Source organism: Octopus sinensis, linkage group LG7, assembly GCF_006345805.1.
Source record: "Octopus sinensis linkage group LG7, ASM634580v1, whole genome shotgun sequence".
Lineage (NCBI taxonomy): Eukaryota > Metazoa > Mollusca > Cephalopoda > Octopoda > Octopodidae > Octopus > Octopus sinensis.
The window spans coordinates 30,971,723-30,990,253 of NC_043003.1; the positions used below are offsets into that span (position 1 = coordinate 30,971,723).

General features: G+C 36.9%; 1 protein-coding gene across 14 annotated transcripts in view; it reads left to right on the forward strand.

Annotated features, from left to right (window-relative positions):
* The window catches only part of LOC115213916 (probable protein phosphatase 2C T23F11.1), a 242,823-nt gene that overhangs the window by 209,103 nt on the left and 15,189 nt on the right, over positions 1–18,531 (forward strand). For all 14 annotated transcript variants that reach the window (XM_029782898.2, XM_029782896.2, XM_036504684.1 and 11 more), the window contains 2 exons: positions 286–427; positions 14,248–14,331. In XM_029782898.2, the coding sequence (XP_029638758.1) occupies positions 286–427; positions 14,248–14,331 (226 nt within the window). The remainder of the gene's footprint in view (positions 1–285; positions 428–14,247; positions 14,332–18,531) is intronic.

The following is an 18,531-nucleotide window of genomic DNA, read 5'->3' on the forward strand; positions in this document are numbered from 1 at the left end:
CCTGGTCAGTGTTAATGGAGCAAACAGGCCTATGATCAGAGGCCATTCCAGCCATGACCATACCATCTGATATTCTGGAATACTGGATTCCAGACATTACTCAGTGTGTCTTTTTTTTTTTATAAGGCAGCAGAATTAGGTTGAGAAAGAGATTTAACTGCTATTGCTAGCATGTAGAGGTTCTCTCATTTGCTTGTTATTGTTTTGGTTTTGTAATATCTTTCTTTTTTCTTTTAAGCTGGGACATTAAAATTAATTCTCTCTCTCTGTTTCTTTGTCTTTCAGGGTAATGTTGGTGATTCTCGTGCAGTAGCTAGTGTAGCAGGTATGGTGGAAGTATTATCGTTTGATCACAAACCAAGCAATGATAATGAAACCCGACGAATTGTTGCAGCTGGAGGTTGGGTGGAACTGAACCGAGTTAATGGTTTGTTTATCAAGAATATTCTTTGCTTCCTTTTTTCAATAGCTTTCCTCCAATAACTTGTTGTTTATAGACATTTGATAGAGCTCGTTGGCTGATGTTCTACTACCGATATTAAGCATTACAACTTTACTTTCTTTCATTATGTATGTTATGTTCTGAGTTCAAAAATAGCAAGCTGGCAGAATTGTTAGAATGCTGGATGAAATGTTTGGCAGTATTTTCTCCAGTTTTACGTTTTGAGTTCAAATTCTGCCGAGGTTGACTTTGCTTTTCATCTATTCAGGATCAATGAAGTAAGTACCAACTGAGCACCATGGTCAGTGTAATCTACTTGCACCCTCATCCCCAAAATTTCTGAGTTCAAATCACTTCTGGCTTCAATTTTACTACTTCTGGAGCAATGATAAAAGCTATACTATTTAAAAATCATTTGCTGTTCACCTTTTTGGGGCTGATTAACAAAACATGCACCAGTCCAAAGCAGTGGATTAGCAGAATTGTTAGAGCATCAGGCAGGATACCTTGTTGTAGCTGCTCTTATTCTGTGTATTCCAAGTTCAAACCTCAATTTGTTGCTGAAAAATGGTGGTACTTCAGTCATGAGTTGCAACTGATAAATAGTATCAGCAGTTTGAAAAACCAATAGAAATGTTGTGTCTTGACCAGAAGTCGACTGCCACTAGAAATCATGACTTCTATTATTTATTGGGTGGTAGGATTAATCAGTTACTGATTTGTATGCTGGAAAATACAGTAAACAAAAAGAGAACTAAATCAGTCAGTCAGGAGCTGTTTGATCATCTGAATACAGATGAAAGCTTTCTGAAAAGTGTCATAACAAGTGATTAAATGTGGGTGTATGGTCATGAAATATGAAGCAAAAAAGGCAGTTATTGCAGTGGGCTGGATCATTGTTGCTGTGATTAAAGAAAAATGTCACAGTTGCTCAGATGTGAAGGTGATGTTGATTGTTTTTCTTTTATTGGAAGAGTATCATTCATCAGTTTTTCCCCACATGGTGCAGGCATGTCTGTGTGGTTAATAGGCTTGTTTCCTAACCATATGGTCTTGGGTTCTGTGACACCTTAGGCAAGTGTCTTCTCCTGTAGCCCTGATTTGTTCAAAGCCTTGTGAGTGGTTTTGGTCAATGGAAACTGAAAGAAGCCCATATTTGTAGTATGTTTGTGTGTATCCTTGTGAAGACATCACATGGTGATTGTAAATGTGCATCTTTGTCATACAAACATGTCTGTGTGTTTCTAGTCTTCTGTGAAAAACATGTCTAGCTATGGAAAAAATATTACAGATGAAGGTTGGCTAACAGGAAGAGCATCTGACCAGAGGATATCTGTCTCAACAAATTCTGTCTGATTCATGCAAGCATGACTAAGAGGACAATAAATGATGATGAAATGGTGATGATGGGATGATCAATAACAAGTTTTAATTGAATGTTCTAAGGTGCTTTACAGGTAGTGTGATAGAAGATACTCGAAGCAAGGGCAAACAAAGCATGGATGCTGCACCACATCGATGCATCTGCATCATGCATCACTCTCGATCTATAACTTTTAGGTAAAGAACAAGCTGACCGTCATGCCCAGCTGCCCTTCTCTCCAGATTTTGCTCCTGCAAACTTTTTGTTCCCAAAGTTGAGATTTACACTAAGAGGTTCTTAATTAGAAATGAAAGAAAAGACAAAAAAAAAAAGATTAAATTACTGCAAGAATTGTGTGCAACCTCTGAAAAGGTAATCTAGGATATATTCTTGAACTGGACAAAGCTTTGAGTCTAGTGTATCAATAGTGAAAGGAAGTAGACAGGTCTGATTAAACTGTAAGTAAGCAGTAAATTTATTTGGTAAAAAGACTCGGTTTCTCTATAGACAGACTTCATAGATTGTCTTTTCCATTGAAAGATGTCTGCAATGTCAGTTCATAGAAACAATACAAGTCTGGTATGAGGTTTCTAGGTTAATTGTTATTAATACCTGTGTGCCGAGGGTTAAGGAGGTAGTAGAATCAGTCTTTTGTATAGTTAGAGGGTGGGTGTTTGTTTGGTCGGACATAATCATACATTTACATGTATGGAGCCACATATACACACACACATGTTCATATGTATATATATGTATACATATACTGATTAAAACACAGTGTACTGATAGATGTGTGTGTGTGTGTGTGTGTGTGCGTGCGCATGCATGCACACTTAAATGTCCGTCAGTGTAAATGAGGGTGTGTATATGTACATGTGTATGGGGGCATCTGTGTGTATGTGTGTGTGTATATATGAGAGAGAGATGCGTATGTATATACACACAAAAAAATATGTAGGTGTACATAAATACATAAACAGACATTACTTGCATATATATACATATACATAATTACGTACATACATGTTCACATTCAAGTGTATGTAGCTTTATGTTTCACTGAATTATTAATAATTTCAATTCTACTTGATTGATACTCTCTTGTTATTTGATGTTGTGTGGGATATGAAAGCAATAAATAAATAAATCATCAACATCAACAACAAGATGGAACTCCATTATTGATTGTAGCATGCATTCTGTTTAAATTTTATTTGGTTTCTTCTCGCCAATGTTAGCAACTTGCTCTGTTCTGTGAGAGACAAGCTGAAAGATACAATCTGTTGCTCACGCAGTTGGTTGCTATGGCACTGTTTGTTCATGAAGCATCTATCATGTTGGCTGTGGGTACTTTCTAACATGAATCTGTCGAACAGGACAGACAGTTCACAATAGTGAAGCTTTAATAGTGAAGAAGTTAGTTGTATTTTGTGTGTGTATGTCTTGTCTTGTTTTTTATATTTTTATTTTGTTTCTTCAATTTTTTTTTATTTATGTATTTTATTATCATCATTATTATTGTATTGTTGTTGTTATTTGTTCTTCAGGTTTCTATAGCAATTAAGAAAAGAAATTACACTAGCTGTTAATTACAGTCTCTGTGAAAATATATGTATTTGTTTAGGTTTCTTCTTTTTTATTTTGTGTTTATTTTTGCGGGACATACCTGCATACACAATTGTGCATGCATACACTAACGCACACACAGTATTCTTGATGTACAACCCTTAGTCAGTTGGGAGCAATTATGTATCTTGGCACAAGTGTGGCTGTGTGGTTAAGAAACTTGCTTCCTTACCATTTGGTTCCAAGTTCAGTCCCACTGTGTGGTACTTCAAGCAATTGTTTTCAAGTATAGCCCCAGGTGGACTAAAACCTTGTGAGTGAATTTAGTCTGCAGAAACTGAGAGAAGCCCATTTGTTTGTATATGTGTGTGTGTGGAAAGAGAGAAAGTGAGAGAGAGGAAGAGTGTTGGTATCATCCTGTCTTAACATCAGGTAATTGTTGTAAACAAGTGTCACCATCATACAGGCAGTGTACTTCGTTTCCAATCTTTTGTAAAAACATGCTCAGCCATAGAGAACTGTTACCTTATTTGGAAACAGATGAAGGAAGGGCATCTGGCCATTGAAATTCTACCTCAACAAATTCCAGCTGACCTATGCAGGTTAAATCCATGATGATGATGTCTGATGATGATGAATACATTGTTATCATCCAGATTCCTTATATCACACTCTACCGTATTACAAAGCTGGGTACAAACTGGAGCTTATAGTCACATGCATGATGAAGGAATGAAAAACAAAATCAGACTTGGTGTGGGATTTGATCTCAGAACATGGAAACTACTGTTGAATACTTCTTTGTATACAATTCTCCATTCCACTGTTTTGACCAACTTCATAAGAAAATCCCATTATGTTTTTACTATCTGCTACAAATATAACTGCATCTATTTCAAATTACACTCCAAGGAAGGAAGCAATATGTTTGAAAAACAAAACAAAATATACAAGATATTTATGATTCTCACACCTTAAATCATAGCTTTACTGGACCTGGACTGACCTAGGGCTAAATAACTCAATAGTTACTGTTATGAGCCAAGGAAGATGTCTGTCTGCTTAGTCAACTGGCTAGAAATAACATACACATCTCTGTCAAATCATAACTTACCATCTTAATAGTCTTATGTACACAATGTTAGAATAAAATATGGAATGGTCAAAGCTGGAAAACTTTAAAGTCATCAGAGTTAACCTGGGGCTAAACATGAATAATAAAAGGAAGGATTCATTAGGTCAAGTATTTCTAGATACATTATGTCTGGATATAATATGGGATGGTCATAGTTGGAATACATTTGAATGTAGGTCTGGTCAGTTAGAGCTGATCTCAGAGCTAAACAACAGCAGCAAAAGGAAGAGTACATTAGATGAATTATATGTCTGAAGAATAGAAAAGACAGGATGGTCACATCTGAAATACTTTCAATCATATTCCTTCTGAATCAGATCAGATTAGATTTGAACTGCAGCCAAACTATAATAGATTATTAATTGTACTAACTTTCACTGAATATCCCTGTCATCTACATTCAAAGGACTGAAGTGTTATTGACATGGTTCTTTCTTCAGACTGATGCTTTAATAGTTGCAAAATGAACACTTCTAGAGCAAAAGGGCAAACTAGTGAGGGTCAGTTTTGGCAATAATGGTAATAGTAAATCCATGTCTCATCACAATTATATAGCCCCCCCCACTTCCTCTAGTAGATGTAAGTAGCCAGGCAGATGATCCTATACAAGAGCCTGCTCTGACTCCTCCTCTTCTCATAGTTTAATCCCTTGTCCCCTAACATGAATCTGCTGAATGATTCACCATTCTGTAGGAGATTGTTTTAGTAGATGTTTGTATGTAATGATAAAGAAAGCAGAATACTTCTGTGACATTTGCCACATATACTCTTCAGAAATAGTATTTGCTTTTCTTATGTCAACAATAATTTTTCTAAAATCTATACTTACTCTTGGAGTGTGTGTTGAAGCAAATATTGTAGTATTTTTGTTGAGTCCTGTTTATTTGTCATTTAAATAATTATTATTTAATACTTGCACTCAGGGTTTCTAGTTTTGTGAGTTGCATAGTGTCCTCAAGTGTGCAGGTGGCATGAAAAATAATACATGCAATCCATGCTATAAAGTGGTTGGTGTTATGAAGGGCATCCATTCATAGAAACCAAGCCAAAACAGACACTGAAGCATGATGTAATCCTTAGACACATCAGATCCTGTCTAACCATCTAACCCATGCCAGCATGGAATGTGGATGTTAAATGATGATGATTATGATGACAATGAGGCCATACCATGAAAGATCTGCTTCTTCTGTACCTCAAGGCAACCAAACCATCTCAACATCCAACAAACACTCATATAGCGAAACAGCTAGACATGTTGCAGGTATCTCACTTAGTATTACTTAGCTTTGAGTTTAAATCTTGCTAGAGTTATCTTAGTCTGACAATCCTGTTATGGTGAAAGAGGTTACTGCAATATATAACCATCAAAACTGTATAACCAATCCAACCAATAATGAACACCTTCTCTTCTTTTATGTCTTTACAAAAGAAGTGTTGCGTGACTTGTATGGACATTGATTGAACTGGATGTATTTTGTTCTTGTTATATATGCTATGAGTTGTCCCTCTAATAATTAATTGACTATTGATAACTGTCAAGGAATTATTGATCTGCCGAATGAATCACCATTCTGTCGGAGATTGTTTTAGTAAATGTTTGCATGTAGCAATAAAGAAAGCGGAATACTTCAGTGACATTTGCCATATATACTCTTCAGAAATAGCATTTGCTCTTCCTATGTCAACAGTAATTTTTCTAAAATCTATACTCACTCTTTTTTGTTGAGTATTTTTATTGAGTCATGTTTATTTGTCATTTAAATAGTTATTATTTAACACTTGCACTATTAATTGTTCCTTACTATATTCCTTTCATAATAATAATAATAATGATGATGATAATAATAAAAATAATAATAAATACAGACTATTAAAAAGATGAAATTGCAAGAAGTACAGACTAGTTGTAGGGGCACTCTGAGTACTAACAACCAAATCCAAGAAATGTCAGAAAAATTGGAATTGACAGGAGAGCAGAGCAAAGCCCCCAAAACTGCTCTGTTGGGGACAGCTAGGATTTTGAGATTGGTAGTTGGATGTTGAATGTCTTCCATGATGATCAAAAACCAAGTATCAAAGCTTATAATGTGTGTTAAGAGACTCTATGAAACCTCTAAAAACAGGCTGCTGTCCGCTCTCACAGAACCAACCAGAGCAAAAAAGGCAGAATGCTCTGAGAAGTATAATAATAATAATAATAATAACAATCATAGTAGTAGTAGTAGTAATAGTAATATTATTTTTTTAACTCAGGTTTTGTTGGAACTCCTGGAATCTTGCATGTATAGCAGGTTTGGTACCATGCTATCTAATACTTTCCTGATAATTCTGGCTATTCCAAGGAGGCAAACTTTTTGTAACAGCTCTAGTGGGCACTCTATTCCAATTTTCTTTATATTTCTCTTGACGCCTTCTGATACTATCCCCTAGGACCCAACAATAATTGGCACTATCTTCAGCCTTCTTCAATTTTCATAGTAGGACTATCTCTTATTTAAGAGCATCGTGTATATCTATTTTTTCACTTTCCTTCTCGACTATTTGTGTGTCAGGGAGGCTTGCAACATCGATTATGTAGCACATGTGGTTCACCTTGTCCTCCACTGCTAGGTCCAGCTTGTTGTGCCCTAGCACCTGGTCTGTTTGAAGTGAGAAATCCCACAAGATTTTGTGAGTCTCTGACTCTGTCACTTTCTGCTGTTTGTGCTCATGCCACATCTTGCCTCTCTCTAACCCCTACTTTTCACATAGTTTCCAATGTAGCACTTTAGGTACTTCGTCATGGTGCCAAAACTTATAATAGTTTTGGGCAAATCTAGGGCATTTGTTCATGATATGGGCCATGGTTTCATGAACTTTATCACAGATTCAACACAGTAGAGTTACTTATTCATTCCTAAGCTTGAGCCTCTAATTTTTGGCCAAAGACTGATCTTGTGCTACTAGTGTGATGCTCTCAGTCTCTTTTTTCAGTGTTCTTTTCTTCAGCCAGTCCCCCCCTATGTTCTCCAGCAGCTTCAGTTGTGACCAGTCCATATGCTTAGCAACATTTCATCAGTTTAGTGGTATTTCACCAGTTTTTATGTTCTGTGTTCAAATCCTGCTATGTTTGACTTTACCATTCATGCTTTCAGAGTCAGTGAAACAGGTATCAGTTGAGCACTGGGATCAATTTAATCAATGAGCTCACTCGCACAACAAATTTCAGACCTTGTACCTATCATAGACAGAAGTCTTATTATTATAGTGATGATGAGGAGGAAGAGGAAGGTTGATTGACAGAATCATCAGAGCATTGAACAAAAATGCCTAGCAGTATTTCTTTTTGCTTCTTTACTTTCTGAGTTCAAATCTTGTTGAGGTCAATCTTGCCTTTCATCCTTCCAGTGTTGATAAAATAAAATACCTTGTCTTGAGCCAGCAGAATCATTAGAGCATTGAACAAAATACATTGTGGTATTTCTTCCAGCTCATTATATTCTGAGTTCATTTCCTGGTGGGGTCAACTTTGGCTTTCATACCCCTGAGGTTGTTAAAATAAAGTACTGGAGTTGATGATATTGATTTATTCCCTGCCTTCAAAATTGTTCACAACATGCATATTATTATTACCATCATCATCATCATCATCATCATTATTATTATTATTATTATTTTAAACGGATTGACGTAACTCTTACAAAGATAAACAGACAAGATGAAGAACGCACTGCTGTTGCAATAGATATTTTTTATTGGTTGAACAATATTTCGGCAGCAAGCCTGACTGTCGAGTTCAAAATAAAAAGTAATAAAAATTCAAAATTATAGAAATTCAAATCTAAAGTATAAACAAGGGCAACCAGTATCCACACATTGATAGAATGACATCGGTCTTTAAAGACTGATGATGTCATTCCATTAACATGTGGATGCTGGTTGCTCTCGTTCATACTTTAAATTTCTATAATTTTGAATTTTTATCACTTTTTATTTTGAACTCGACAAAGTCAAGCTTGCTGTTGAAATATTGTTCAACCAATAAAAAATATCTATTGCAACAGCAGCACGCTCTTCATCTTGTCTTTTATTATTATTATTATTATTATTATTATTATTATTATTTCGCTAGTGCATGGTAATGTAGTTAACAGGTATTTCATTTCATCTTGATGTTTGGTGACCACAAATCTCAAATCTTAAGAATCTTTCTTACGATTCCTCCTCCTCCTCCTCACCATTATAACAGTGTTTATAACAGGATGGATCGCCTAGTTTATAATGAGTGTTAGTATTGAGAAGAAATGATGAGTAGCAATTTATAATAGTGGAAATTTGTCTATAATGATTAGATGATTTTATCTATTTATCCTGTGTTCGACTTGGAAGAGATAATAAATATAAATATTTCTTGAGTAGGAATCTATAGTGATAAATCCATAACTTATAACTTAATTATAAGTATTTATCACCATACATCATCATCATCATCATCATCATCATCGTCCGTTTTCCGCGCTAGCACGGGTTGGACGGTTTGACCGGGGTCTGGGAAGCCAGGGGCTGCTCCAGTCTGATCTGGCAGAGTTTCTACGACTGGATGCCCTTCCTAACGCCAACCACTCTGCGAGTGGAGTGGGTGCTTTTTACGTGCCACCTGCACAGGTGCCAGGGTGGGTCTGGCATCGGTCAAGATCGGTTCGAGCTTTTAACGTGCCAGCGGCACGGAAGCCAGCCAAGGCGGCGCTGGCATCGGTCACGTTCGGATGTTGCTTTTTGGGGGTGCAGGTAATATAGGGAAGCACCAGTGGGGAGGGTTGGGGTGAGGAACGATGATAGCTAGGGTTGATGCGGGTTCGTAGGAAATAAAACGTAGGACTTCACGAGTGGGGGAGGGGACTGGAAGGAGATAGCCGGTTGAGGCAGTGACAGATTCAAAAACAGGAGGAAACGTAGGATAGGTGGGGGGGGGTTGATGAGCTGCGGCGCTAGCTGCTTGTCTTGGTGGGGGGGTAACACACAGTGATAAATCTTAACTCAGGCTGCGTAAATACTGTGGGGAATTATACATCCCAAGACACTGAATGTGCATGTATCATCATCATCATCGTTTAACGTCCGTTCTCCATGCTAGCATGGGTTGGACGGTTCGACCAAGGATCTGGGAAGCCAGAAGGCTGCACCAGGCTCCAGTCTTATCTGGCAATGTTTCTACAGCTGGATGCCCTTCCTAACGCCAACCACTCCGTGAGTGTAGTGGGTGCTTTTTACGTGCCACCTGCACAGAATGTATGTTGAAGATAATAAAGCTTGCTCTTTTTCACCGCTATAATAACAGTTTCATAGTTGCAGAAATAAATTTCATCAACAGGTTGAAGGAAATGAAGAAAAAGAAATTATTTACTAAATTAGTTTATTTACGTACATTTAATTATTTACAGTACAGTTTTTTAAGTCAAAAGAAGACTGTCATAGAGAGTTACGACATAACATTTATATTAACTAATTCTTCCATAACTAAGCTACAAGAGTTTTAAACAATTCAAAATAGCCTTGTTGAATTAGATAAGAGCCTTGGCATGACAATGACCAATATCTCAAGAAATTGAGTGTTGTGGAATCAAGTGACAACCAATGAACACTGATTAATTTCACAAAAATCAGGGGTTTTATAATTGTTCATACCTGAATTCTAAGAACTGTATTTCATGAAAGATTTCTCTTTGAGGAAAGTTAAAATTCAAATATGGGCAGTAATTTTAACCAATAGGAAACTAATAATTATACCTATTTGGCCAACATGACCATGATGTCATATTACTGCTGATAAAGGTTTATTACAACTTGTTACACCATCATCACCATCATCATTGGTGAGCTGGCAGAATCATTAACATGCCGGACAAAATGCTTAGCAATATTTCATGTGTCTTTACATTCTGAGTTCAGGTGTTGCCAGGATCGATAAGTTAAGTACCAGTTGAGCACTGGGGTTGATATAAGCAACTTAACCCCTTCTCAAAAAACTGCTGGCCATGTACCAGAATTTGAAACCATTATTATTATTATTATTATTATATTATTATTATTATTAAGGTGATGAGTTGGCAGAATCGTTAGCAAGCCAGGCAAAATGCTTAGTGGCATTTTGTTGGTCTTTATGTTCACAGTTCAAATTCAAGTTGACTTTGCCTTTCATCTTTTTGGGGTTGATAGAAATAAGTACCAGTTGCATTCAAGGGTTGATATAAACAACTAGTCCCTCCCCCAAAATTTCAAGCTTTGTGCCTTTAGCAGAAAGGATTATTATTATTATTATTATTATAAGAGACACAGCCCTCAAGGACCAGCATATTGAACTGAAAACCCCAAGCAATAACAAAAGGCCATGACCCCCAAGACATGCCCTTCCCTGAATGGGAGCCCTCAGACATGCTGGAGAAGAATGGCAACAGGTAACAAACAAAAAAAAAAAGAGTGCAAAACACCCCAAGAAAAAAAAAGTAGGGAGACCCAAAGGGACAGAACCTTTCAACAGCTGTGTACCTACACCACCTCCAAAAACTACAACACTGACATTACCAACACCAGCAAATACCATTATGCCCACAAATCAAAGAGAACAACAATAAAAATGTCACTGGTTTCACTACCATAAACACAAACAACAAAGCACTAATGGAATGCATACACAATCACAAAGACATGACTCAAAGTTATTTCTTCATAGAAACATACTTAGAAACATAGTCATACAAATATCTCTAAACACATATAACACTATAAAAACAAATACCCTGAAGTGATAGGGAATTTTAGAAAAAAACCACTAACAAAAAACATAGAAACACCCATGTCTAATCAGAAAGGTGGAACATCTGTACCCCTCCCTCACAAAATCACTGTAAGTAGCTCTGTTCTCTGTTCCTTCTTTCTCACTGTTTAACATGACCTTGCTCAGATTAGGCAGTATAAATGCTTGTGGCTTGGGGTTGCCTTGGAAACACACCCACTTACTCAGTGATCTCAGGTTACTAAGTTGTAGCTATCAGTGAGACCAGACCTTACAACTGAGTGTTTTTACCCATTTTCTGGTGGATATGAGATTTATTTCAGGAATGTGAGGTTGAACTGCAGTGTTATTCTGGAAAGGTCTGAATCTTAAGGTAAAGACTGTCCTCCTGGACCCAGAAAGTAAGTTGGTTGTCCTGGATGTGAACAGTAGTGACAGGAGTGCTTTCAGACTGGTGGCTGTTTATGCTCCAACAGGGGTTGGGCAGCAGAATTTCTTCAGACATCCTAGATCAAGCAAAGGCTGAGACAGGATGCTTGGCTCCTAGAATGTCATCAGATACTCACAGTCCTCTATCAGTCATGCAATGTAGTCAGTGAAAATTTAACTTTGGCATTCTCTAGAGGGTTAGTGGTGAGTAAGTGCTTCGACATTTTCAAGGAGGCTCTGGATGATGACAAGGATCAACTGGCTGGTCTGTTCTAGAGGACTTCCAGGCTGGGGCCCATGGATAATTTTCAGAAATTCCTGGCCTGTCAGTGCTACCTGGGTGCATTGTTGGTTTGTGATAGACTTTACAGGCATGAAAGTGCTGTCAGCCTAGCTTGCCTGATATGTGTGCAGAGCAACGAAACTGTCCTGCATGCTCTCATCCAATGTCAGTCAATAAAGTACTGGCAGGATCATTAGTGAGGGAGACAAAAAGCTTAGTGGCATTTTGTTTTTTTCTGGTCCATTACATTCTGAATTCAAATGCTGCTGAGTTTGACTTGTTTTATTTTTTTTGGTCCTTTCTGTGTCAATAGAATACTGGAGGTGATGTAATTGACTAACCCCACCCCACCAAAAATTTCAGGCCTTGTGCCTATAATAGAATTCCTCCTCCTCCTTATTATAATAAAGGTGGCGAGCTAGCAGAATTATTAGCATGCAGGGTGAAATGCTTAGTGATATTTCGTCTGCTGCTACATTCTGAGTTGAAATTCTGCTGAGGTCAACTTTGTCTTTTATCCTTTCAGGGTCAATAAATTAAGTACCAGTTGAACACTGGGGTCAATGTAATTGACACATCCCCTCCCCCCAGAAAGGCTGCCTTTGTAGCAAAATTTGAAACCATTATTATTCATGTGGACTAGTGGTTTGGGTGTTGCACTCATGATTACTAGATCATGGGTTTGATTCCCGGACCGAGCAGTGTGTTGTGTTCTTGAGCAAAGCACTTCATTTCATGTTGCTCTGCAATTATTTCGACATCTGGTGTGTGGCACACTTGTGCACCTGTACAGGCATTGTTGATTTGATGGAGGAGTGAGCTGATGTAAAACACATACATTTGATTACTAGGCGCGGGCATGGCCGTGTGGTTCGGGAGCTTGCTTCCTAGCTACATGGTTTCGGGTTCAGTCCCACTGCGTGGCACTTTGGGTAGGTGTCTTCTGCTATAGCACCGGGCCGACCGAAGCTTTGTGATTGAATTCGGCAGGCGGAAGTTACTGCCGTGTGTGTACATGTGCGTGTAGGTGCTTGTGCCTCTCCGAAAGAGAGAGAGGGAAAAATCATTTGTACAGGTCGTTCAGCAAACAGTGACCTCTCATACATTGTCTTTGATGGGAAAAGCCATCATTATTATTATTGTAGATTGTCTAAATCATCAGGAATTAAAAAAAAATCTAATGCAGTTTTGAACTATAATCTCATCAGATAGCTGTTTTTTTAAAAAGGTTTAAACCATATTTCTCAGCAACTCTGAGATCATTATATAAGAAAGTGCAGAGGTCTTATCCTCTGTATTCCATATCCTTACTTCTAACCTCTACAATGATTTTGATCCTGTTTATCTTGAAGAGCCAAATCCACTCTTCTGTGTATCTAATGTTTTTTGTAGTTGTTCTAGTTGTTCCACTGGGAACTGAATGATACTGTACAGTAGTTCTTTCTGGACAACATGTTGAAGAAAAAGTCTTAATCGGCACATACCAATCATTATTTAAATATTAAATTCCTGATCCATTCTTTGCTCTCTCATTTCTTACTGAGTATGTAATTATGTCAGTGGTCTTTTTATATTTCACAACTACAAAATAGATTTGTTTCAGTGTTGTCTCAACTCATTTCTTCTGTCAAGCCTATCTCTATGTTTTATTGGTTTATTACAGTGATGTCTCTACTATTCATATTATTTTTGCCCTTTACCTTGACATGCCTATTATTTCTGTTTCTGTACCACATTTCCTAAATGTTACTGCTGTCATGATCATCAGGATAACATTTTCCTGCAGGATCTGATTAGCTAAGCAAGGGATAAGTATGGTAGTCAATAGACTTGTTATTATCATTTCTCTTATAAGCACAAGGCCTGAAATTTGGGGAGAGGAGACTAGTTGATTACACCGAAAAGATGAAGGGCAAAGTAGCAACAGATGAAATAAGCATTTTGCCCAGTGTGCTAATGGTTTTGCCAGCTTGCCACCCTAATACATTTGTTATAGTAGCAATAAATGAATGGCTATCTCTCAGTTGTTCTCATTAATTTTATGATTGAGCAGCTAATGATATAACATGTGTCCTATGTTCAAAAATTCAGACCCCTACCTGCTGTTTATTTCAGCCCTCAAGTCATTCTAATACATTTTACAGTTCCTTCTGTCACATTTTTGACAAAGAGTGTGATTAGAATTTAAAAAAAAGATACTGAAACTACAACAAACTAATTTTGTATTTTTAAATTGTACTTATTTATATTTTAGGGAATTTGGCACTGTCAAGAGCTTTAGGAGATTTTGTTTTCAAGAAGAATGATAAGAAAAAACCAGAAGAACAGATTGTAACAGGTTTGTATTATCGATTATTCCTTTATGATGTTTTATAACAAATTAGTTTTTTTGTCATAGGAACTGCTTCATTTCATGTTATTACTGTTGTTTAGTTTCAGACCAGTCATGGCAGAGTAAAGCTGCGATTGAAGATATTGTAGTTGTAACCATCCCATATTCTTTTTAAAGGTAGTTGCATATAATTTGAGGGAAATTTGGTTGCTGTTTCTAGGAGGTTGTGTGACTCATTTGTTTAATTTCATTTTGTATGTTAGAATATATGTGAAAAATTTCTGTGTGGTCTGGAATTATATATTTTTTTTGTAGGACAAGATGTTCTCCTCTAAGTAGAAATTACTTGGTTGTAACATCAGTGTATATCTTTAAGTGAGATGGAGTGAGGTTAGTAGTTTGCTTTTCCTTAGGTTGTATTTTTAATATGTTAATTTAGAAAACAAAGGTTGGGTCCCTGTGACTTTCGTAAGCCAGTCCTAAACTGGTAAGATTGATGTGACTGATACCCAATCTGAACATCTTCAAGAGAAACTTGGAAGAAAGAACTTGAAATCTAGACTAAATACTTGTAACAGTGTGTACTCCACTAAAGGTACCTAAGAATCAGGTGATGGTGGTGTTAACCTGAGCTACATATTAAGACTACCTACTACCAATCTGCAGCAACAGATGAAACTTGCAGAAAAGCTTTCGTTGGTTTTGAGGTGTTTTATTTAAAGAGCACAACACAACTCATTTTAAGATTGAAACATATATTAACACTTTATCTCTTCAGAAACAAGGAACAACACTGTAAAAGATACTGAAGATTGAAAAACAATCATAACAGAGAATATTTAATGTCTCAAGATGATTTTCACTTTCAAAACATTATTACAAGAAGTATGTTTTACAATGACTTGGTTCTAGGTTTCATATCAACTATGTAACACATTAGGAAAATATCTTCTACTGTAGCCTTGCATTGCCCTTGTAAATGGAAATTGGTAGAAGAAACTGTAGAACTGGTGTAAATATTAAAACATTTTAATTATTTCTAAATATGAGGTTAATAGTCTGAAAAATTATTATTACTAAAGTTTTGTAGTTTGATACTGTGATGATTAAAGGTCAAGGATATAAGGTAAAGGAAGGAAAACTTAATTAGGGAGCAGTTCAGCTAAATCTGTGAATATCAAGTTTCAAGAATGATATGCATCTGGATTGTAACATTCATTCATTATCAATTAACATCTGTTTCCCATGCTGGTATGGCTTGGATGGTTTGATGGGATTCAACAATAGGGCTGTGCTGTGCTCCCATGTCAGCTTTGGCATATTTTCTTCAGTTGGATGCCCTTTCTAATACCAACCACTGACCAGTGTGTACTGGGTGCCTTTTTTTGTGCTACTGGCACTAGTGAGGTTGCCAAGTAAATTGCAAGAAAACCAGTAATAATAGATAATAAAATAATAAAGATTTTGTGTCATGTTAACATAAATCTATGCCTGTGCTGTCTGCTGATATACATACATATATATATATATATATATATATATATATATATATTGAACTATCAGATAAAACAGAACCCAAAGAGACTGGTAGTGCTCTTTGTCAGGAAGACGAGTATTATTTGGAATGAGTTCAGTGTGTATGCGTGTGCATATATTCATTGATGTATATTGGTGAAGGATATAAACATAAGCAAGAGTGGGGTGGAATGGTGCTCTTTGATCATGGTTCTTGTGTGTTACAAATGTTCCTTTATCCACACTCCATGAGAAAAGCAATGAACCAGTGATTGGCTTACTGGAAACCAATCATGTTGTTGCTTACCAATTGTGATATAAAATAGATAATCATGACACTAAGTAAGTAGATCCCAAACTTCGTAAGAAAACTCCTTTCAATTTGGATATCCCACTAGTTACAATCTCAGGATTTAGGGGTTGCTAGTATCTGGCTATGGACACTTTATTCAAAACTTTAAATCAAAGACTATATCTGAAACACCATTAAATATATCAACACAGATATGTGTATGTGTACACACACACATAGACAAATAGATATTAAATATATTATGGGGATGATGTGAGCTGGAAATGTCAGAGATCAAGATATTCAAATTGTTGCTGTATGGCAATCCCAGCTGTCATAGAAATATTGATGGAAAAATAAAAACTGATGAGGATTATTGATAATATCAGTGTTATCATTGATTAATTTACATAAAGACACTATGTTCTGATCTATTTATAAATAATATTTTGTTTATTTTCATTTAGAGGCTTAGAGGTATTACTCTTATTACATATTGTGACCTGAAAGAGTTCTCACTGAGTTTGAGCTAAGTGCTTCAGTGTTTTTTGTTTGATTAAAATCAAATTCCCCAGTCAGATTTAGGGTTTGTTCTCATACTATTGAAAGTTTACCATTGCATTCTATATGTTGAACCAAACAAATCTAGTTGGCAGGCTCTCAAACACTGCTTATAGTAAAATAAAATTTGGTTTTTGTTTGTTTTGTACCCTGTTTATGCTCTGCGCATTACTTAAGCTTTCAATCCCTTGTTGGCTATTGTCTTTCACTAATGCATCTTTTGTCTGATGAATTTTTATTATGTGTTAATTATCCTTGGATTGTCAGTCTAAGTCATTTTGTTATTGGTGATTGGCCCCTTCTCATTAAGCTTTTCATTCATTCATTGATTTCTGTGAAAAACTCGTCTAGCCAAGTCATTGTACTGTTTCCCACCAGTCTAAACCAAAGACTTTGGCCATTAGACTTAGTTTACTGCATTTTCTCCCTTTCTTTCAGATGAAGTTATTTTGTTGGTTAAATACCGCTAGAGCAAAATTAGAAGAATATTGATATAGATATTGAATATATAATGGTTTGATGTAGAGTTGTTGGTGTGCAGGGATAGAAATCTTAGGAAAATATACTAGATTAGATGTATTTTACCTGTCTTTACTTTTTATCTTCTTTCATTTTCTTGTTAGCAAGTAAGTATAAAATATAAGCATCTTTGTATCATATTTATAATGGATATAAAATACATATTATATATTTATTTTAGCACACTGTAAGTTATTTGGTGACTCTGTTGGTACCATGTAAAAAGCATCCAGTCCACTCTATTAAGTGGTTGGCATTTGGAAGGGCATCTAGCTGTAAAAACCATACAAAAACTGACCTCACCTATGGTGGTGCCATGTTAAAAGCACTCAGTCCACTCTAAGGGATAGTTGGTGTTAGGAAGGGTATCCAGCTGTGAAAACCATGCCAAAACAGACACAGCAGCCTGGTGTAGTCTTCTACCTAGTTGGCTCCTGTCAAACTGTCCAATCCATGCCAGCATGGATGATGGACATTAAATGATGATGATATATATATATATATATATATGTTACTTGAAGCCTTTGACGAAGTTGTTACTTGAAGCCTTTGACGAAGTGGAAGGGGGTATAGCTACACATGGGGTAGAAGACAACTGGACGTTTCTGAGGGACAACCTGCTGAAAGCCGCTGACCAGATCTGTGGCTGGTGCAAAGTCCCCTTAAGACCCAAAATAACGTGGTGGTGGAACAATATTGTTGACAGGGCTATTAGACAAAAGAAACAGGCTTGGAAGGCCTGGAAGAACGGTGGTAGCAGGGAAGGGTATCAGACTGCCAGAAGGGAAGCTAGGAGACAGGTCTATCTAGCCAGAGGGGAAGCAGATAAGAGAAAATTTGCCAATGTCCTGCGCCGTGAGGATGAAAGACTTGAGGTATTTCGTGTTGCAAGACAGTGTGTGAGAGAGAATCGTGATGTGGTAGGAGAGAAATGTGTTCGCATGGAGGATGGTTCACTTGCGCTAAATGAGGATGCAAAGAGAGAAGCTTGGAGACGCCACTATGAAAGGTTACTGAATGAGGAAAATGAATGGGATAAAGAGAGTCTGCCGAATGTTGACCCTACAGAGGGACCAGCTATCCGAGTTGATAGTTCCGTGGTAGCTAAGGCAATTAGAAGCATGAAGACAGGGAAAGCCCCAGGCCCATCAGGAATTACTGCAGAGATGCTCAAAATATCTGGCAGTGTCGGCTATAACCTAGTCACCCGTATAGTCAACCAGGTGATACACGAAGGAGTCATACCCAATGACTGGTGCAGCAGCATACTAGTCAACTGCTACAAAGGTAAAGGTGATGCCCTAGATACAAATAATTAC